The 23254-nt window shown below is 50.1% G+C and overlaps 1 protein-coding gene across 2 annotated transcripts in view; it reads right to left on the minus strand.

The window, feature by feature from the left end:
* Window positions 1-17464: 17464 nt before the first annotated feature.
* Window positions 17465-23254, minus strand: part of Prkcd (protein kinase C delta) — a 30415-nt gene continuing 24625 nt past the window's right edge. For both annotated transcript variants that reach the window (XM_021181612.3, XM_021181613.2), the window contains exons 15-18: window positions 21721-21859; window positions 21429-21617; window positions 20833-20961; window positions 17465-18142 (exon numbers count right to left, since the gene is read on the minus strand). In XM_021181612.3, the coding sequence (XP_021037271.1) occupies window positions 17984-18142; window positions 20833-20961; window positions 21429-21617; window positions 21721-21859 (616 nt within the window). In that variant the 3' untranslated portion in view covers window positions 17465-17983. The remainder of the gene's footprint in view (window positions 18143-20832; window positions 20962-21428; window positions 21618-21720; window positions 21860-23254) is intronic.

Consider the following 23254-nt stretch of genomic DNA (forward strand, 5'->3'; position numbering starts at 1 on the left):
GACAGCTTAGTGCCCTTGTGTGTCAGCAAAACTGCTGTTCTCCCTAGAGGTTATAGGCTCATGAAAAGATGTTTCCAGAAGAAAATGGGACAAGTACTCCCAACCGTAGCACCGAAGAGGGTCTGCTGCACCCACCTGCTGCTGCTTGTCTGTGGGCCCAGGGATGTGCAAGGCTGAGTGAGGATGAGAACTAGAAATGCCAGTGCCTGAGCTGGTCGGTGCTCTGAGGATTTCACAGGGGCCTGGGCCAGCCAGCAGCATTGTACATAGATGGCTTCAAGAAGCCTGTATGAGGTTCTGGATTCAGTTCCTAACATGGCAAGAGGTAGGGGTCTGGGGAACATGTGACTTCCAGAGCAGAGATGGGGAAGGTGGCTTCTCTCACCTTCAGGCTCTCCAAGGCCCGCACCCTCTCAAGGAGATGGTAAAAGCTTAAGCAGGCAGCCAGATAGATGCCTGGGGAGTAAACGGGCAGAGGTGCTCCTGAGGCACAGTCACCTAAACTCACTCAGTCTACATCATCAAACACCTGGCATTTAGGGAGCCAGGAACTCTGAGGAGTAGGTGAAACTGCTATGGGTTGGGTTGGGTTTGGTTTGGTTTGGGGTTTTAGTAAGAAAGCTTCTAGAGTGTGCTGGAATCCCAAATGCCTAGGCCTCGGGAACCTGAGGAAGCCTTCACTTCTCCCTCAGCCCCTGGGACGGTGAGAAGACCGCCCTGAGCACCTGAGGCTTCCTTGTAGCTCCTGGGCCTGGTCAGGGCCAAGGCTCAATCAAGGCTGCACAAAGGTAGGACTTTCCCTGGGCCAGTGAGAGCCTCCTGTAGCCGGCTGAAACAAGCAAGGTCTCCTGTCACTCACACCACATGGGCACTGGGACATGGTAACAGGAAGAAAGTGCCTTACTCATTTCTCAGTCTCCAGCTGCCTAGGTGGCAGGGCCGGGGAGCCTCACAAAGCTTCCAGATCAAAACTGAAGGAGCAGTTCTCTCCAGTCCTGTCTCCAGTCCTGCCTCCATCCTCCTGCACTGTGGAGGAAGAGTCCTCTCCCTTGGGCTGCTGGGAGGATGAACTATGGTACATTCCACAATACCATCAGTACACTGTCCGGTAAGGGCTCAGAGATGTTGCTTTTCCGAGCAGTTCATTCAGGGCAAGCAAGTAGCCTGTAGCACCAGGTTTCCGGTGACTACAGACATGGGGCTGCCTACAGTTATGTGAGTCAGGCCCAGAACTCAGGAAGCTGCCCAGCATACTTGGCTGTTAGACTTTAAGATGACTGTTACTAACATAGCCCTGTCAAGTTTACTGAGATCTAACGCCATGCTGTACAGTTCACCCTTTCAAGATACAAGTCAATGGTGTTTTAGTAGACTCACTAAGCTGTGCGACATATTATCACCCCTGAAGAGGGAACATGCGCCTTTTATCCACCAACCCCCCCCCGGCTGCCATCCACATTTCTGCCTCCAAAGCTGGGGTGACATCCATCCTCACCCCTCCCAAGCACCCCTTCCTTCCTGGGTGTGTGCACATGGGAGGAATCTGGACCTCTGCCCCTTGAGTCCTCCCTTTGAGAGTGGGAAAAGGTGAAAGCCATAGCGGTCTCTGGATGAGAATCCTGAAATCAAGCCCCTCGGGCAGGGGGCTGGGATTTATTGGCATGTGGATTTGCAGTATTAGCCACAGAAAATAGGTTAAGTATAAAATACAGGCGGGAGTGTTAGCCACAAGGCTTCTCCAGCCCACGTGGTGGCTTAGTAGATGCCCTCAAGCCAGGCTTCTTCACCCTCTGTATGGTGCAGAAACAGGAACTCACCCACACGCACCTGAGTGCCGATGGAGGAGGCCCTGCAGCACGGACATAGGCTAAGTCGGCACTGCCTTGGGGTGCATGAGCCCTTTGGTACAATTGACAAGGCAGGAAAACTTTGTCCCAGGAGCTGTCCCTCAAGAGCCCAAGCCTGACACAGGATGGGGACGTTCCCAGCCCTCTGGACTGGGACTAACAATGTCCGGAAGTACAGAGGAGTCCAAAGCTATAGTCTTGGGCTCCAGCTGCATAGTAAAACACAATGGAGGGGTTGGAGAGATGGCTTAGTTAAGGACACTGGCAGCTCTTAAAGAGAACCTGGGCTCAATTTCCCAGAATCCACATGGCAGTCCACCATTGCATGTAACTCCAGCTCCAGGAGATCTGACGCCTTCACACAGACACACATATACCAATGCACATGAAAGAAAGAAAGGAAGGAAGAAAGAAAGAAAAAAGGAAAGTTTAAAAACCACAGTGGAGGGGCTGGCAAGATGCCTGAGTGGTTAAGAGTGCCGACTGCTCTTCTGAAGGTCCCGAGTTCAAATCCCAGCAACCACATGGTGGTTTACAACCATCAGTAACGAAATCTGATGCCCTCTTCTGGAGTATCTGAGGACAGCTACAGTGTACTTACATATAATAAATAAATAGATCTTAAAAAAAAAAAAAAACCCACAGTGGAGAGCAGTAACCACATCTGTGAGAGCCAACGAAGAAGGGTGGGATAAGAAAATTCAAATTTGCCGGGCAGTGGTGGCACATGCCTTTAATCCCAGCACTTGGGAGGCAGAGGCAGGCGGATTTCTGAGTTCAAGGCCAGCCTGGTCTACAGAGTGAGTTCCAGGACAGCCAGGGCTACACAGAGAAACCCTGTCTTGAAAAGAACCAAAAATAAAAAGAAAAAAGAAAATTCGAGTTTGCTTTTTTTTTTGCTTGTAAGTGAGGAAATGCTGGGAAGAGTGTGGGGGACCCCAAACCAGCCTTTATCCAGCGTGAACTATGGCTCCTCCCTAGCAGTGTACCCCACTTACAACAGCTAACCTAACTCTCCTCTTCTGTATATGTACTCTAGCTCCTACCCATAGGCAACCTGCAGCTAGAGCAGCCCTGCATAGAGACTGCTCCAAGGAGCAGCAGGGAGTGGCTGGGCTCTGGTGGGGAATGACCATCCCCTGCCCTCCCTCCCCATCTCCCCGAAGCAGACATTGCTGGCTGATGGCAATGGCAGCTGTCACTCAGAGGACTGAGTCTGATAGCACTCAGGAAGAGTCACTTCCTGTTTTCTCGTATATACGAGAATTATATTTAAATTGGGATGCATATATGTGTTCAGGGGTATGTTTAGAGGTCAGTAAGCTAGAAAAGGGATCGTGAGAGTGGGAGAGCTCTTAAGGGAGGGTGGGAAACAGAAGAGAATGAAATTGATGTAATGGAAAAGCAGAAGTGAGAGCTAACTGGAGGAAGGGAGGGAGGTGAGGAAAGGTCACGGGGTAGACGGATGAATGAGAACTAAATAACCACACAGTCAGAAAGAAGTCATGTTGGAACACTTTTTATTTTTATTTTTTTGAATCTAACCTAAATAACTATTTTAATAAACATTTTTTGAATAAAAACCCCAATATTTTTTTATGTACGAGCAAAGCATAGCGATACATGTATGTATATGAAAACGTCATAATAAACCCAGTATTTTATATCCTAACAAAAATTAATGAAAAAGAACAAATGACCCGGCATGGTGGCACACACCTTTAATCCCAGTACACGGAAGGCAAAGGCAGAAGAGCTCTGAGTTCAAGGCCAACCTGGTCTTGTAGACCATTAAATACCAAGCCAGCCTTGTCTCCAAGGCCAGCCTAGACTAGAGTGAGCCAGAGAAACATAGAAACCCTGTCTCTGGAAAAAAAAAAAAAAAAAGACAAAAAACTAAACTAAACAAAACAAAACAAAAAAATCAAAAAAAAAAAAAAAAAAAAAAAACAAACCTGAAAGTTTCTGCTGAGCCCCTCCCCACTGTGCGCTCTCTCAGCCCACTGCTTGGATCCCGTTTTTTCTTGTGGTCAGACTTGACTTTTGTCTTTAACCCTAAGCCTGGCCTGCATAGGAAGCAGAGAAGAAAGTGGGCAAGGGACAGCTGTTGAGGGACTGAGAGTTTGGGGCTGAGGCACAGCAGATGCTCAGGAGCCAGCGAGGTCACTGGGGGATTGCCTGGAAGCTAGGATTTATTCCGAGGTGCTACGGGGTGGGGGGTTGTATTTGTGTATTCTGTCTGAATGGACTCCACCCCACAGTTACCTGGCAACAGCCAGGTAGGCCTGGACCTCTATAAAAGGGGCTGCTTGCCCCCTCCTCTCTCTCTTACTCCTGCTTCTCTCCCTTGCCTCTTGCCCCCTTGTTCCCCCTCTCTCCCCATTCCTTTCCCCGCTCTCTCCACGTGGTCATGGCTGGTCTCTACTTCTCTACTCTCTCCTTCTCTTTTCTCTGCCTCTGCTACTCTCTTAATTTTCCTCCCCATGCCCTAAATAAACTCTATTCTATATGATAACTTAATGTGGCTGGTCCCTCAGGGGGAAGGGATGCCTTAGCTTGGGCCCCGCTGAGGCACACCCTTCCCCCCACACCCCCATAGAACATATCTTAATATCTCTTTTTTTTTTTTTCTTTGGTTTTATCAAGACAGGGTTTCTCTGTATAGTCCTGGCTGTCCTGGATCTCACTCTGTAGACCAGGCTGGCCTTGAACTCAGAAAACTGCCTGCCTCTGCCTCCCAAGTGCTGGGATTAAAGGCGTGTGCCACCATGCCCGGCTGGGAGGAATATTCTTAAGCAGCTACAAGAGAGGGAGAGGGAGAGGGGAGAGGGAGAAGAAGAGGGGAGAGGGAGAGGGAGAGGGGAGAGGGAGGGGGAGGAGGAGGGGGAGAGGGGAGAGGAAGGGGGAGGGGAGGGGGAGGGGAGGGGGAGAGGGAAAAAGAAAAAGAAAAAGAAAAAGAAAAAGTGGTGTGTTGTCTGAGATGTTTCAGACAGACATTATCTTTAGAAACAGAAGATAAGCCAGTAGCTTCCTAGTTCTGGGAATACCAGGGCTTGAAGGTAACAGTGGAAAGGCATAGGGTTACATTTTTTTTTAAGTTTTTTTTTTTCATTTATTTTACGAATATGAGTACACCACCGTTGCTTTCTTCAGACACACCAGAAGAGGGCACCAGATCCCATTACAGATGGCTGGGAACCACCATGTGGTTGCTGAGAATTGAACTCAGGACCTCTGGAAGAGCAGTCAGTGCTCTTAACCGCTGAGCCGTTTCTTCAGCCCACAGGGTTACATAGAAATGTTCTGTAACTGTGGCATGAGCATACAAGTGACTAGACTAACAGCCACTGGGTTGGCTTCAAGATTTATTTATTTTGTGTGAATGAGCTCTTTGCCTACACATTTGCGCATCATATGTGCTCCTGGTTCTGCAAAGGTCAGCAAAAGGGGTTCACTAGGACTGGAGCTACAGATAGTGAGCCACTATGTGATTGCTGGGAATAGAACCTACATCCTCTGCAAGAACAAGTGCTCGTTAACTTTGAGCCAACTCTTCAGCCCCGTTTTTATTTTTCAAGTCTATTTTATCTTATGTATATGAGCATTTTGTCTGTCTGTCTGTCTGTGCAGCACCATACGATGGGTTGACCCATCTCTCCAGTCTTAAAATACTCTGTGAGACACCAGTCTGTCCTGAACAGGCTCTGTAGACCAGGCTAGGCTGCAGCTTCCATGGCTCTACCTGCCTCTGCCTGGCACGTGCTGGGATCAAAGGCATGCACCAAGACACCCAGCTCTGAACGGGGCACCTTAAATGGGTGGCTTATATGTCATGTTCTCAGTAAAACTAATGAGAAAAGGGGAAAGCTCAAGAGTGAGTGGGCTTGGCAAAGACAATGACAAAAACATGTCCAGGGGACAACACCTTTGTTAGAGTATATCTCTATCCTATAGGCTAGGGGCAGAAGAACGCATGTAGACATTATTGATATGAAGCTTGAAAATATATTAAGGGGCTGGTGAGATGGCTCAGCAGGTAAGAGCACCCGACTGCTCTTCCAAAGGTCCTTAGTTCAAATCCCAGCAACCACATGGTGGCTCACAACCATCCGTAACAAGATCTGACTCCCTCTTCTGGTGTGTCTGAAGACAGCTACAGTGTAGTTACATGTAATAAATAAATCTTTAAAAAAAAAAAAGAAAATATATTAAGTAGCTGGTTGTGGTGGCACATACCGGCAGGATTTGCCGAAGAAGGCAAAGGCAGGAGGATCACGTGTTTGAGGCCAGCCTGAGCTACATATAATTAAAAAAAGAAAAGAAAGGGAAATATATTAAATAAAAATAAATAACGTGTGTGGTGAGATGAGACTGCTCAGATGGTAAGCACACTTGTCTTACCCCAAGTCTAAAGATCTGAGTTTGATCCCCCAAACCCACATAGTGGAGGAAGAGAACTAGCTTCTGCAAGCTGTCCCCTGATCTCTATATTCTCACGGTGGCATAGGTGGTCACACATACCAATGCACACATATGCACACACATATACATATACATCATATACATATACATATACATATACTAATGTGAAACGATTCTCTGGACTGGGCTGTTGGGCTTTTTCCTCCCAGGTGGAACATCCCACTTTGAAGTAAAGCTCAAAAGGCTTAGTAAACTATGGAAACTCAGGAGGCTCAGGAAATGCAGAACATTTAGAAGAATCTGGAAACTCAGAAACTTACAAGACCATTCCCAAATGTTACATAGCTTCTCTTCTTGGTGCCATCTACTGCTCGGGTAGGTAACTTCAGGGCTACAGCTTTGGTGAGTCATCTTCCATACTGGGGTGAGATTTGGTGACCCTGAGGACTTTGAGTCACCGCGCTCCTGAAAGGAACCCCAGTGAACCAGGGTAGACTTGGGTGGAATCTTTTCTTTGGTCCGTCAGAATTCTCTGGGGTGAGTAGGTCTTGGTTCACGTGTCCCCTGGGAAAGGCAAGCCCCTCAGGCCAGGGCAAGCCTCAGGCCTAGGAACAGGCATTCCCCACAGACTAAAAGCAGGTGCTGGCCTCTCGGTGAAAGAGGACATGGATGTCTCGGGTGAATCTAGGAGAGGGTTGCAAAGGAGGCTAAAAGGGCTGAAATTACATCTCTGCTGCTTTATTTCTCCATCTGGGACGATGGTTCTCTCCAAGTTTTTTAGTATCTGAAAGTTTACCTAACAATTTTGTCAGAAAGAGCCACCATCTCCCCTAATGTAGGGCCCCTTCCCTCTACCCTAGGAAGGCCCGCCCACACAGGGCTTACTCTCTCCTGACCTACTCAGAAAGGTCACAGACACACACAATACATTCTGCTGCAGTCTTTTGTTTTGAAGTTGCTGATTGCTTGTCCCGGGGAAATCTTCCCTTTTCCCTTTAACCCCTGAGGCGCTGATCTCCTCCAGCTCTGCGCAAGCCTTGGAGCAGGCCTTTGAATTGGTAGAGCACTGGCATCTGAGGCTGGAGCACTTGGCCTTCTGTCTCGGCGAGTCATTAGGCTGATGCTGATGGAGCTGAGCCCCCGTGTGAGTGTGCTCACCACCTCTGACCAAAACCGCGAGGCTCACAATTCCCACCACAGTGCCGTCTCCTACCACTCCAGGCACTGGTGGAGCCACTCTGTTCATTTAAACCTGTCAGCTCCCCTCCAGCCAGGGCTGGTGCTGTCACACTGTGGGGACAGGGGACAGCCACCAGGACTGATAACATTCAGGGACCACACATTCACAGTCTTACCCTCCACATGCACGGCCCCCAGGACTGTCTGCTGCTGCAGCTTCTCTGCCCAGGCTGCTTTCCTGACCTCAGCCTCTCGCCGACTCATTCTTTTTCATGTTTCAAAACTTGGAGATGGCACATCCACAAAGAGAAACACAGAACAAACGCACAGTGTAAGGAACCGTCATAAAAGGACCTGGCAGGTCAAGAGTTAGAACGTTCTTTTAAAAGCACTGTTAAATCACGACCTCTTTTGAACATGGACAAGCATAAAAACTAAAATAGGCATCCTTAAACCCACCACTGGGTTCTGCGGTGAGTTTGTTTGTTTTTTTTAACCTTTATAAGGCTCATTTATTTACTTTATGTCTATGAGTGCTCTATGTGCGTGAACACCTGTGTGCCAGAAGAGGGCATCAGATCCCTTTATAGATGGTTGTGAGCCACCATGAGGTTGACAGAACTTGAACTCAGGACCTCTGGAAGAGCAGACAGTGCTCTTAACCGCTGAGCCATCTCTGCAGCCCCCTGGGGTGAAACTCTAATGTCTTTCCTTGCAGGTTCTGCTCTTCTAGACCAGAACCCAGGGCTTTACTGTTGCCCAAGTGATCTCCATAGCCTAGACTCCAGATCTTAATACGTGAAATGTTACTGACAGGGGTATGGAGGCTCCCTTAGACTCTCAGGCCTCTCCTTCACCTCTAGAGCTGGAATCCCCATGGGGTTCCGGTTCCCTGAATGTCTGTGCCAGGGTTGCAGGCATCTAGAGTCTGCTTCGGTTCAGGCTTCACAGAGGGTATCACAAGCCACAAGGGATCACACGCTCCTGCAGTCCCTGCTCAGGAGGCTGAGGCAGTGGGATCCTGGGTTTGAAGTCAGGCTGGGCTACAGAATGATATCCTTCTAGAGAAAGGAGCTGGAGCTGGAGGAGGAGGAGGAGGAAGAGGAGGAAGAGGAGGAGGAGCCTCACCATACACTTCCTTTTCCTTCCCATCTCCTTCACCCTTTTAAATATGTTTTGGGGGAGATTAGCCTTTTGTGGACATGGTTTCACTATGTAGCCCAGGCTGGCCCGGACTCAGCGTTGGGATTACAGGTCCGAACCATCCCTTTGACAGAGAGGTTGGGGATGTGAGTGGAACTGAAGCAGGGGGCTTCCTTGGCCCTTAGATCTCACATTGGAATGATCCAGTATTGTTCAGGGAATGCAGCCCACTTCTTGATCTAGGGCTGAGGACATTCCCGTCATTTCTAATTCTTTCCTTACAAACACTTCGCCACAACCATCGTTGCCTGTGAGAGGCTCCGGGCCACCACCAGGCTGTCTCTAAATGGAGTCACTGGGGAGCTCCAGGGACCAAATTGCTTTCAGTAGGAAAGGAGGTCGATTTCTTCTCCCACTGTGGCCAGCAGGGACCGGAGGCTTCGCATCCCAGGAGCACTTGGTGTTATCAGACTTAACACGTGTCTCACTGTGGAACTTGCTCATTTTGGAGGGTACTGGGAGTTAGCTGTACCCTTTGCCAGGGCACCGCCCCTGGTTGCTTTCCCTACCCAAGAGAAACTAGCATCTCTCCTGCACACCCACGACTCTCATGCGCTGTAACCCTCTGCTTACACACCGACCTTCCCAGCAGACCTCCCGGGCCATCCCCCTGCATCCTGCACAGTCCTCAGACACCCCCAGGCCTTGGCTGCTGCCTACTAACCAGGCATCTGGAGGCCTCCAGGCTGCCCCAGGTGGTTGCTCTGAAACCAGAGCAGACAGGGCCACACCACAGGCATCGCTGGCTCTCTCACTGCTGCCACTTGCAGTGGAGTTTGGTGGCAATGGCAATTGCTACCCTTCATATCACTTTCTTTTAGATTGTGCCAAGAACTGGGACATTTGACATTCAAATTCTCTTTCTCATTATTGAAAGCCACATGGGATCTGCTTGCTGTTTCTCTCAGCCTCAGGCACTTATTTTCCTACCGTTGGGCTGGCTGATGGCCCCAAGTCCACAGGGAATGGGGAGCACAGTCCCAGTCCGGGGCTCTTTACCCTCCCTGCTCCTGTGCCTGGAAAGGGCTCTTCCCCATTTGGCAGTATTCCCAGGCACTATTAACTGCAGCCATATCTTCTACTTATGCAGGTTTAGCTGGAAACACACTTGAAGACACCTGCATTGCTCACAGAGCTGAGCATAAGACCTGTCTAACATTTGCAGAACCTGGACTGGGTCTGAAGCAGCAGGGGGATTTTTCTGTAATGTCTAGCAGTACCCACATGCAGTGGGCGCTACTGTGTACATGCTAAAGACAAGGATACTGAGCATCCAAGAGACCCAGTCCATAGACACTTGGCCTTTTTGCTCTGGGTCTTAGTGTCATTGTGCCACATGACAGGAGCATTTGGTATAGGAGATCTGTTCACTTCATGATGGCTGAAAACAGAGGAGGGGTGGTGTCCATGTTCAGTGACCTCACTTTACAAAGACTATCTCAGCCGGGCGTGGTGGTGCAGAGGCAGAGGCAGGCGGATTTCTGAGTTCGAGACCAGCCTGGTCTACAAAGTGAGTTCCAGGGCAGCCAGGGCTATACAGAGAAACCCTGTCTCAAAAACACCAAAAAACACCCCCCCCCAAAAAAAGACTACCTCTTTTTTTAAAGATTTATTTATTATTATAGATAAGTACACTGTTGCTGTCTTCAGACAGACCAGAGAGGGCATCAGATCTCATTACGGGTGGTTGTGAACCACCATGTGGTTGGTGGGATTTGAACGCAGGACCTTCAGAAGAGCAGTCAGCACTCTTAACCACTGAGCCATCTCTCCAGCCCCAAAGACTACCTCTTAAAGATCCCTATAACTCCACAGTCTGGAACCAAGCCTTGAGTACTGGGGAACTAGGCATGGTGGTACATATATGTGTTATCCCAACATTTGGGGGGACGGGTCAAGAGGATTATAAGTTGGAGGCCAGTCTAGGCAAGACTGTCTCAGAGGAGGAGGAGGAGGAGGAGAGAAGCTGGAGAGATACCTCAGAGGTTAAGAGTGCTTGGTACTCTGGTAGAGGACCTGAGTTCATTTCCCCACACCCACATCAGACAGCTCACCGCTGCCAGTAACTGCAGCTTGAGAGGATCCAATACTATACTTCTGGCCTCCACAGGCACCTGCACACATGTGTGCATACACACACACACACACACACGCACACGCGCACACACACACGTACATGAGGGGATATATTTTAAAAAGAAAGAAATAGGGCCTGCAAGATCAGTAGATAAAGGTACTTGCTACAAGGACTGATGATCCAAGTTCTATCCCCAGAGCCCACATGGTGGAAAGAGAGAAAACCCCCCTTAAGTTGTACTCTGATGTCCACATGACATGTTTACCTGTGTATGTGCACACACATGTGCACACAATTAAAAAATAAACATTTTTTTTTCTTTTTTTGGTTTTTTTCAAGACAGGGTTTCTCTGTATAGCCCTGGCTGTCCTGGAACTCACTTTGTAGACCAGGCTGGCCTCGAACTCAGAAATCCGCCTGCTTCTGCCTCCCAAGTACTGGAATTAAAGGCGTGTGCCACCACTGCCCGGCCATAATTTTTAAAAGAAACAAACAAAACCCCACAGGAGCCTTTGGAAATTAGTTAAGATCCAAACAATAGCACCAAGGAACCTGCTAGAACCTAGAAGCGAGGACCTTACACTCAGAATGGAGCGGGCAGGGGTAGACCCAGACTCTGCTCTAAGTTTGACCATCAGCAATGCTAATTCCTGGACACGCCAGGTGAAGGCTGAGTATGGCTCCATTATCACAGAGCCTTTACTGCTGAGCTATTGGTATACCTGAGACAGTGCTTTAAAATGGCTCTTACATTTTTCGAAACATAAAACCCTTGTTTCCAAACAGGACACTCAAGAACGATTAAGCTAACAGAACCAATTTTATGAACTGTGTTATTTTTGACTCTCTACTGAGACAGAGTGTGTTTGATTGGCTTACTTTTGAACCCATGATTTTCAAGTCCAGAAAGTGGCTTCTAGAAACCTTGCTGTGTTGTTGTTGACAGCAGATATCTAATATGCTGCAGTCCCTGAGCCTGTTCCCAACCCTTGGTGGGGGCAGTGAACCTCTACCACACCAGCTGGAGGGCATTGCCTACTGAGGGGCCTGGACCTGACTCACCCATCACAGTTCATGTCCCAGGCAGGACCAGAGGTAATCTCTGCTGCCACCTGCCTCCTTCTGGCACAATAAGGGCAGAGAGCAGGGTGAGAGACCAGGGCCATGCCCAGGTGAAGGGAGCTCTCTATTGCCACATCCTGGGCTCTCACTCACCCAAACCCATCTGGGCACATTTCCTGACCTCTGGCTGTGATGTAAGCTCACTGTGCTGTCTATGGACCTGCAGAAGGCAGAAAGGAAGGAGCCAGGCCTACAGGAGGAAGTGCAATGTTGGGTACAACGCTGACTGTCCTTTCTGAAGATTCCCCCATGTCTCTAGGACTGCTTCCTCATGCAAACCTGGCCCACTCCCACCCCTTTCCCCTCTGGTTCAAGTTACAAAATGGTGACTCCGCAAAGACACCCACCGGGTGTCTGTGATCTCCAAGGGCTTTCCAGGGCCAACCAAACTGTTCCCCTCCTAGCTGTCCTTCGCAGCTCCTGCTCCTGTCTCTCTTCTCAGAGCCTCTGCAGACCAGGGAAGGTCATCTTCTCATTCTCCTCCTGGCTTGTATTGAGCAAGCCTGTGAGCAATTGTGCTCATTGCCAAAGAAAGCACGACAAAGACTCACAGACTCCAAGGAGCCTCCCAGAGCTATGGGGAAAATCCTCCACTCTTCAGACCCTCTGCTGACTCACTGGAGAAGTGTGGAGTTTGACAGCCAGCAGCAGCCATTTCCTTAGGGGCTGTTGTGAAGATTAATTACAGGCCACAATGCAGGGAAGCAGTAAGAATGGTACTTGACATAGTGTCATTGTCCTGAACTTGTGGGCCACACACAGTGCATGCCAGGCACGCTTATTCGTTTCTGTCACATGATGGCCCAAGTGATACCCCTTAAGCTCCTGGCCCACAGCAGGCACCTGCTCCTGCCAAGGACCATAAGAACTTAGGCACATAGCACTCACACCAACACCACCCACAGTCCATGTGTCCTCCATCCCAAGTGAAATCAGTAAGATCGACTCCCAACAGGCCTTTCGGAAGAAAGTACTTCCCCACAGGCCTTGGCCTTTGTGTAGCACTTAACGTGGGCTGAGAAGCAAATGTCAGGGCTTCCTGAGTATGTATTTAACACAGGCAGAGGGAGAAAACTGTGCGTCTTCTAAGCCCTACTTAAAGAGCCCGATTTAGGAACAGATATTAAGGTTCAAAGACTGAAATCACAGAGGATATAACTGTGGAGAGCAGAAGTAGATCAGCTGATGAGACTCAGAGAATGCCTGTGACCTCAGGACATCAGGAGCCTAACGCCATCTGAGTCATGGTAACTTGGGCCAGGCTCCTCACTTTGGGAGCCTTTCTCTGTCCTTGGTCCCCTTCTTTGTTTTCAGATCTTGTGTGTGCTGTCTTCCCTCCTAAGGGGATAAAAGGGCCCTGGCCGGGCGGTTAGGATTCAGAAGAGCAAACAAGGTGGCCCAGCCTCTGGTCTCCCACAAGCAGTCGTCATCCAAGGTCATTTGCTATGGAGACACAGTCGGGGGTCAGGAGGGGTACAGAAGCCCCATCCAGCTTTGATGGTTCCAAAGTGGAAGCAGGTGTTGGAGAGAGCTGAAAGTTAAGTCCTGGTAAAGTCAGGCCAAGGGCAGCCATGGGAAGTCCTGGATCCCTCCCCGCACTGGCAAATCTGAATGTAGCCTCATTTCCTCTATTAGAACCTCTCCATTAGAAAATGTGGACCTCCGACTCACATCAGTTGTACATACATTAATGGGGACCTGTTGGGAACTATGGGCACCATGTTAGGATGGACACTATCCTCTGAGACAAAACAGATAATTGTTTATGTAAGAAGAGATATTATTGCCTATGTTTCTCTGGGTCCCCAGCAGCCAGAGAGTGTTTAAAGTGTTCAGCACTGTCCCTGGCATGAAGACTGATGGCAGGCAGTCTCTGCAGTGCCTGCAAGATGGCATCCACCAGGGGGCGATGTAGCCCAGCCAGGCAGTGGGCGATGTTGCCCTGCCAAGTGGCCATCTCACAGACCCCTCAGTTTTTCTGTCTGTTGTCTTAGACACGTAGCAGTGCTCCACGGGCTCAGAAGCCAGTCCTCCTCCACACAATGGGCTGGTCTGGCAGTGCTGACAGGTGACTTGATTTCCAAGGTGTGGCTTTCTGGGCAGCTTTTCCTAGCTTCACTGGGCAATATGCAGATTCCTACCTCGCCTAACTTGCTCTCTGTCCTGATGCACATACATATCAGGAGAGCTTTCAAAATATGATGCCTGGGCCTCCTCCAAGATGACAGTGTAATTAGACGTGGCTAACCTGGGAACTGGGTTCCAGGACTCAGTTTTTATCAGTATGCACTGCTGAATTCCAGGCAGCCTAACATACACCTAAAGTCTAGCTGGTCCTTCTATCCATCCATCTGTCTACATATCCATCCACTCACTCATGCATTTCTTTTCTGTAGCTCTGCTCTGTACCCCCAGCTGCCAGTACCCTCAGAAGCGAGCACATTTGGGCTTTGAGAAGTAGCTCAATGGTTAAGAGTATGTATTGCTCTTTCTGAGGACCTGAATTTGGCTACCATCATCCAAAGTGGCTCTTATTAGGGGTTGGTTTTGTGTACTGTATTTCAGATGCTGATTTCTCTGCCCAGGGACCTGGTTGTAGTTCAGACGTTGGCACTGTCACGATTATTTGAGCATCTCCTGTCTCAATGATGTGTAAAGATTGTTTTCTAACAAAATGTCCATCAGCCAGTAGCTGGACAGGAGAAGAGAATAGGACAGGACTTCCAATCCCAGTCAGCAAGTCCCAAGTAGGAAGAGAGACAGACAGACAGAGAGACAGAGAGATGGAGAGAGACAGAGAGGGAGAAAGAGGTGGACCAGGAGGATTCACTACGAGGTCCCCATGAGAGAGCAGCCATGAGGACACACATGGACCAGAGTGAGCCAGGGGGGCAAGACTCAGATGGCAAGTAATTGGCATGTGTTTGGGAAGTAATCCAGGCCAGCACAGCCGGGCTAGGATAGCTCAGAATCTGCCCAGCTTAGTGCTTGCAGATTATTAATAAATATAAGGTCTCTGTGACATTTACGTGGGGACAAGGAGTCACATAGAAGAAAACTCCCAGAATTACATTTATAGCTAACAATTCCCTGTGATTCCAGGGATCTGATTCCTCTGGTCTGAGGGCCACCTGTTCTTACATGTGCATGCATGCACACACACACACACACACACACACACACACACACACAAACACACTGTACAGCAGGCACGTGGAAGGAAGAAGGTGGAATCCCACCGAGCCACTGGTTCCCTTCTGCTCTCTTTGCAGAACTCTTGGCCCTGCACCTGTTGGGAGAATCCTTGAGCAGCTCCTCAAATGCCCAGGCTTTTGCTCACTTCCTGTCTCCTTCAGTTACCATGGGCAGAAGCAGGCATTCCGGCAAGTCTGGGCATGAGGGTCTTGAGTACCTGTCTGAAGGGGGAACACTGAGTGACTAGGTAGATACCTATTAACTGTCTACCTGCAGTCATCCAGTGTGGGGTAGAAGGTGTCTCCTCCCCTGAGGGGCAGGGTCACAGTGGCTACTCTGTATGGAATACATATAAACACAATTGTGTCATCATAGCCAACAGCAATATCATGGTGAGCCCCATCCTTCAATGAGGAAGTGAAACTGGGGTCCTGGGAGACTGAGTCACTTGCTGAGGTCACTAGGACACACAGCATTTAAAACCAGGGCATTCTGACTGCAGACCTGTGCTTCTGCTCCCAGGCTCCTGAGCATCTGCAGTGCCCTGACCTGTACTGAGCGGGCTGCTTGCTCTGTCCTTTACGACGACGGCTGGGCTTCCTGCTGTGTGTATATCCACTTGGCAAGGGCATTCTGCCTGCTTCCAGACCCTTAGATGCTAGGAAAAGTGGCTTTGAGCCTAGCACGAGAGGCATTTCCTGGCCAATGGGCCAGGCCTGGCACCTACTCAAGAGCTGGGAACAGGTCTACAGACAAGACATGTGGCCTTCCAGGCATCCAGGCAGAGGCAGTGTCCCTGAGAGCTGCTTCCCACAACAAGTGAGGGCTTCCTGAGGCAGGTCCCACAGGCACCAGCCACTGTGAAGCCCTGTGTGAAGCCTTCCCAAACCAGCCATTCACAAGGCAGCACGATTAGTGCTTCCTTCTACCAGCGAGGAGACAGACTGACAAGGAACTCAGCCAGTGTGTGGCAGCATAGTGAAACTCAAACCTTCGGCTACTTTTCTAGATTCTGTGTTCTCACCCCTCCTCACTGCCTGAAGCTGAGAAACCACCTAACTCTCCCTCCCTTCCGCAGGGGGAGGAGACCCATCTTCGCATGTAAAGCTGTGTGCCAGGCAGGCCCTGCTTAGAGCGGCAAGATGGTGGGAGCCCCCAAATGTGAGCACTAGGACAACTTCTGTGCTCTCACTATTGCCCTGGTTCATGGAAGTGCTGGAGACCTTTGCATGTTGTAGCAGAAGCAGGACATGGGGGACCCTAGGCACCTCCCTTCCTTATTCCAGTGTCACCATGTCATATTGTGAGGACCAATGTCACTGCTTCCAGTGTCCAGGTTGGCCCATCACAGGTACAGTGAGAGGCAGCGTGTCTTCCTGAGAGGACAGAACTACACTCCCATCCCCATAACCCTCTTCCTTGGGCAGTTTCAGTCCATCTTGCCTTCTCAAGCTGTGGAAATTTGTACCTCAGCCCAAAAGAATGAACTGCTGGCAGTCAGTAGCACAGCTACTGGACCAGCCAATCAGGAGCTAGGACCGCCTCATCCACCTCCAGGACAAAGAGCCAGCTGGGTCCCAGGGGCTGGACCAGAGGGGCCCAAGGGAGGGCCCTGTTTGAGAACGGTGCCCCAGGCTGCAGGCAGGAGCAGTCGGAGCGGGGGGAAGGGACAAACTAGAAGCTTACAGAATGGGAGGCATGGAAGCGGTGAAGAGAGCCCAGTCAGGGAGCTCCTGCATACCATGGCCATGCTGGCTCGCAGGCAGCTGCCAGGTACTGCTGTGTCTTAGAGCTGGCCTCCTTGACTGTGCAGTTTGGTCAGCATACTGGAACATCCCATCCAGGCACTAGGCATTTTCTCTCCCACCCTGCCCCTCTCTTCTCCAGCCAGGCAAGGACTCCTGTGGGATAATTTTAGAACATAGATGCCGACCCCTGTCCCAAGAATGAAGATAAACAGTAAAAAGATGTGTAGTTTTGGGCAGGTGTGGTGACACTCAGGAGGCAGAGGCAGAAGGACCTCTGTGGGGCCAGCCTGAACTACAGAGCAAGCTGGAGATCAGCCAAGACTACACAGAGAGACCCTGTCTCAAACATGAAGCACTTAAGCAAACTCGAGTACTGAGACACACCTCCAGCTTTGTGCCTCTGATCCTCCTTTCCGGTCTGGCCTTCTGTCTCTCTGAACTTCTGGGCTGGCCCTCTCTACCCAGTCACAGATTACAGCCCATCTCACCTCCTACCATAACCCCAAAGAGACATTTGTGGTTCCTGCAGTGCCAGGGCCCTGGGGCAAAAGGAAACCCCTAAACACAAACACATTTGCATGAAGACCCAGGGTTCTGCCACTGCAGCCAACGGTGGCAGGAGCACCTGCTACCAACTTCCTGGGACATAAATGTCCCCACAGCCAGGTTGGTACCATTCAGTGTTTATTTAGACACACATAAAAGAACCTGTGGTTCAGACAGCTTGTGCTCTTCTTTTCTTTTGGTCATATATATATATACATACGTACATACATACACATATATATGTATATGTGTGTATATGTATATATATATACACACATATACATATGTTTTTTTTTTTAAAAAAAAGGTCAACACATCACCAGTCTCCTACATGCTTTCTATACTGAGCAATATATACAGCCTATTATATATATGTGCATATATATAATATATATTTCAATAACTACATTCAAGTAATGAAACACAGGATTTACAGTTTCCCTCTGATGGCAAAGGGAAGGCAAATTCACAAACAGTTCACAGAGGAAGTACTGTGAGCCCAGCCAGCAGGAGCCGGACTCTCCAAGGAGGAGGGGGTGGCAGCAGAAATCAGCCAGTCACCCACTATTCTCCACGGGCAATGCGGGTGCAAACCAGGGCGGACGGGCCTACTCTGCCAGGGCGTTTAAAGCAGGTCTGGGAGCTCAAATGTCCAGGTATTGCTCAAACTTGGGATTCACAAAGGAGAAGCCGTGGAAGGCTGCCTGGTCCATAGAGTCGATGAGGTTCTTGTCACTGAAGGAAAGCTGAGGCTTCTCATTGAGGAACTCCGGGTCGAAGTTGCTGTAGTCTGACGGGGATTTCTGTGGGCAAACGCAATGGCAGGTAAGCGTGACTGAAAGGGTGTCTCCAAGGTCTGCCTTCAAAGACATGGCAAGGCGCCCAGGCTTCTGGGGCCCTTGTCGGGGCAAGCCAGGGCAGTCAGCTCAGTTGGGAAAGAGGATGTCACTGGTAACCCAAGGACAGCGCCATCACAGGGGTGCTGCGCCTCAGAGGTGAGGATGGCAGGCAGGGAGCACCGCACGGGGAAGTTAGGACAGGGGATATCCTGGGACATCCTGCAGAGCAGGGCCAGTCAACTACCGCCTGTGGGCCTCAGATCTCCTGCTCTGCTCTTAATGGAGGTCTATAAGTTAAGAATAGCTTTTGCTATTTTTGGATAGTTGGTTTTAGTTTTGGTATTTTTGAAACAAAAGTCTCATTATGTAGCCCAGGCTGTCTACAAAATCATGATCCTCCTGCCTCAGCCTCCCAAACACTAGAACCGCTACGCACCACCACTTACAGCTCTAGCCTCTATGATTTTAAATGGTTGGGAGGAAAAAAAAAAGACTATCCAATGGTATATGAAAATGAAGTCAAATGCAAATAGCTGTGCCCACAAATCAAGTTTTATGACTACACAACCACACCCATCTGCAGAACAAGGAACACGGCTGCACTGAGCACAGGGCTGCAAAACGCAAGTATTTCTTCTCAGGATGTTTATAAGAAAAGTTCCTAATTCACTGCCCCTGAGGACTGGGTAAGATGGTAACAGGTTAGCACACCCTTCTCTCTTCTTACTGTACACCACAGTCCCAGAGACAACGGCGACTACTGTATCCGCAGTAAAACAGGCTCAGAGATATCAGCTCTCACTCTGGCCAGAGATTTGACAGGTAGAAGATCGGAATCTGGTTTTTGTTCTTGTTTTTTCTTTTTCAAGACAGTCTCATGCAACTGAGGCTGGCCCTGAACCCCTGCTCTTCCTGCCTCTACCTCCCAAGGGCTGGGATTACAGCTATGTCCTACCTACCATGTCTGGTTTTGGTCTTTCATTTTGACCTTTACTTGGGGAGGACGCTGACCTGCTGGGGGAGTACTCTGCCATGAGCTATAGGTACACCAGAGCCCCTGGGCCCACTTCCTGTGAGGCCCCACTCTTAGGCCTGAAAGCCCACTGTCCTGCTCAGCCCCCAGAGGCAAAGGCTGCTCACATGTCCACTGAGTGGAGGAATAACTGGGGAGCAAGAGCCATCCATATACTGCCCTTATAGCTGAGCCAGCTTGTCACCCTGGTCAGGGAGCCTCTGACTATGACTTCCATGGGGCGGGGGGCACAAATGTGGGGCAGGCCACAGAGACTGCCCAGTGGGAACAGTATGTCCCGGCAGAAGACAAGTGAGAGAAAAGGTAGCCAGGGAAGGAGCTATGACCACAAAAGGGACACTGTGCCCTAACTTCTTCTTTTTTTAAAGACAGGATCATGCTGGGAAGTGGGTTTGAGGTTAGGAAGCTCCTGTATCCCTCTGAGCATTAGGACTACAGTACACTGATGTACACACCCAGCAGGTTCCAGCTTCCCAGTGTCATGATCTACTTATCTCAGCCAGTGCCAGTGGCTGCTGCTGCTGCTGCTGAGGCTGCGATACAGATCAGCTCACTACCTGGGATACCCTCTCCCAGTCTGACAGCTGAGCCCTACTCCCATAAACCAGTTCTTCCAAAGCATCCTCACAGACCACTCTGCTCCCTGCATTTCTGGTTCCTACTGCTAGTCCCTCCCTCTGGGAAGCAGCCTGTAATGTGTGTCCTGTGACATCCCACACTGCTGCCTTCTATCAGAGTGTCACCAGTGTCTAGGCATCTGGTCTGGGCTCCTCGGGGTTTAGGACTTTTTCTCAGCCTGCCAAAGCCTAGCACTGTGCTCTGTTCCCAACAAGGACTCAGCGTGTCCACGATTTATGATTGATGAATAGACAGATGGAAGTAAAGCCTTAACTCTGGTGGCCAAAATACAGCTCTGGGAACACAAGGTTCTGAAGAACTTAATTACGAGGAATGGCTGCTAGCAGGCATGGCGGTGTGTGCCTGTAGGGGGGATAACAAGTCCAAGAGTTCTGAGCCAGTCTGAGAAATACAGCAAGGTCCTGTCTGTCTGTCTGTCTGTCTGAGACAAAATCTTGCTATATAGCCCTGGCTGACCTAGACTTACAATATCCTCTTACCTCAGCATCAGGTGCCTCGCTGCCAGCACTCCTGGGATTACAGGCACATGCCACTTGTGGTTGTTGCTTTGAAACAGGGTCCCCACTATGTAGCTGAGGACTCACTAGGCTGGCTTTGAACTTGTGGCTACTTTTCGGCTTCTGCCTCCCAAGTACTATGGGTTACTGGTGTGCTCCATCATGCCTGCACCCGTTTCTGTTTCTGCTGTTTTTATTTGGTGGTGCTGAGATTCAAACCTAGGGCCCTGTAGATGCTAGGCTAAGTGCTCTGCCTCCGAGCTATGTTCCCCAGCTCAAGACCCTAAATCTGCAGTTCCAAATGTCTCCTGAACGAGTGCCGGGCTGACATTATGAGGATGCAAGAGTGGAGGCTGTGGTACACAGCATGCCAGGAGGGGTCAGGAAGCAGGCTTGCTGGAAGGAAAGTGGGGCATGTGGGGATGCTGCAGGGCAAGGGGCAGAGCAAGGGAAGGCCAGGCCTGGAGCAGGGCGGGGTGACATACCACTTTGGGCTTAAAGGGCGGCTCCACCTTCCGCTTCTCCAGGAGGGACCAGTTGATAGTCTTGAAAAAGGGGTGAATCCTGATGTTTCCTGTTACTCCCAGCCTCTTGTCAGGGTCCCTCTCGAATAGCTGCAATCCACAGGGGTCTTGGTCAGGACTCATGGCCATGGGAAACCAGAGCTCTGCAAACCACTGGCAGCCCAGTGGCTCCAAGACTAGACAGGCTCAGCCCAGGGAACTCTGGGGCTGAGGGTACTGCTCTATGTTTTACTGATACTATCTGCCCAGGTGCTGAGTGTTAGGGGTTTCTATGTGCTTCTAGCAATTCTGAGACAGTGTGAAGATAAGGAGAGAGAGGTTAAGTGACCCACCCACAGTCACCAGCTAGTTACAGACAGAGCCAGGACTTGCCCTCAGGTCTGTCTGTCTCCTGACCTGAGTCCTTAGTCACCACACCCTGCCGATTCCAGGCAGGGGACTCAAAAGGACAGGGACATAGCAAGGCTTGGGATATGTCAGGCATGGAGCCTCAGGGAGCCCCTATTCCAGAGACAGGCCCTCCTGAAAGCCCCAAGGTATGCATCAGCCAGACTCACCTTCTCCATGATGTCCTTGGATTCCTTGGTGATCCAACGGGGATAGTGTGGTGTGTCCACCCGGATGGACTCGAAGAGCTCGTCCTCATCATCGCCGTGGAAGGGGGACTGGCCGATGAGCATTTCATACAGGAGGACCCCGAAAGACCACCAGTCCACGGAGAAGGAGTACTTCAGGCCCTGCAGGATCTGGGGCAACAGGGGTCAGAACAGGGGGCCAGCCTTCTACAGGGAGCCTTTCTGGCTCTACCCACTCAAAGCCAAACGCAGAGCTAAGAGAGAGACCTCTTACCTCAGGGGCGATGTAGTCAGGAGTGCCGCAGAATGTGCTGGCCCGGCCCTCCCCAAATATATTCTCTTTGCACATCCCAAAGTCAGCAATCTTGATGTGGCCGTCCCTGTCTAGCATCACATTGTCCAGCTTGAGGTCCCTGACGAGAGGACAGGACAGAACATCCCTGGGCACAAGTTCTAACCTCCCCTAGCGATGCTGCCACACGCTGGATTTTAGCCCTGCAAGTCCACACCTTTTTCTCAGAGCATGAGAGAACACAGAGGAGAAAGGGGGTCTGGGGGGGGGGGAGTAAGCAGGTGCCTTCTGGTAGCCACCCACTGTGCTAAATGTGACAAACAGCACCTTACTCCCTGAATTCCTGAGTGCAGTTCAGAGCAACGACGTCACTGTCCCTTGTAACCTAACTGGCTGGCAGATATATATACCACTGCCTTCTACCCAACTCAGGTCTGTCTGACTCAACAAGGGCAGGAACCATGTTGGTTTCCATCATTAGTCATTTGAGTAGATAACTTACAGGCACAGGAACAAGTAACAATATGTACAAACAGTATGAGGCTCATCTCTACCAACTTCAACCACCAGGCCGCCTTTAGCAACGCTAGGCACAGACAAGCAAGCAAAGTAGAATATGGACGGCATACCCACCTCTTTTTTTTTTTTTTGAGACAGGGTCTCTCCATAGCCTTGGCTGTACTGGAGCGCACTATGTAGACCAGGCTGGCCTCCAAAGAGACCTGCCTGCTTCTCCCTTTCAGAGTGCTGGGACTAAAGGCATGTGCCACCACGCTTGACTCTTGCCTACTTTTAAATTTATTTTTAGTTTTAATTTATAGATAGGTATGTGTGTCTGTGTGTGGGTAAGTGCACATGAGGGTAAGTGCCCACAGAGGCCAGAAGAGAGTGGCAGTTCCCTGGAGGTAGAGCTACAAGCAATTGTGAGCCACTGGACATGAATGTGAAGAACCCAATCCTGCAAACAGCAGGCGCTCTGGACTCCTAAGCCATCTCTCTAGCGCCCCACTCCCACCTCAGAAAACTGGAACACGGGGTCTCAATATGCAGCCCTGGCTGTCCTATGTAGCCCAGGCTAACCTCTAACTCAGAGATCTGTCTGCCTCGGCCTCCCAAGTGCTGGGATTACAGAGGTGTAAAGCCACAACTTGGCTCCACAGGGTAGTTTCTGCCTGATAGTTTAGTATCATCTCACATACCCAGATGCAGATATCCTATGACACAGAGTACAGCCTCAACCCTTCTGGTGAGTGTGTGGCATCCGCCATAGGGTGGAGCCTAAGGTACTGGATAAAGACTTAAGGAACCAGTGCCTAGTGGTGAAATCTCAGATTGCTCAGTTGGGGTCTTTGGAGTGAGAAAGATGAACATCACGTATGGAGGCACTGTACCTGCTCACGCTGCCCCCTTTCCAACAGCACTGAGTAAGGACAGTGAGTTTCCTGTCCCAGGAGCTGCACCAGCCTCAGCCGTGCTGGGCCTGTGGGTCAGGCTAAGCATCCGCCTTCCCAGAAGT

Source organism: Mus caroli, unplaced genomic scaffold (genome assembly GCF_978045245.1).
Source record: "Mus caroli unplaced genomic scaffold, Mus_caroli_1 scaffold_12, whole genome shotgun sequence".
Lineage (NCBI taxonomy): Eukaryota > Metazoa > Chordata > Mammalia > Rodentia > Muridae > Mus > Mus caroli.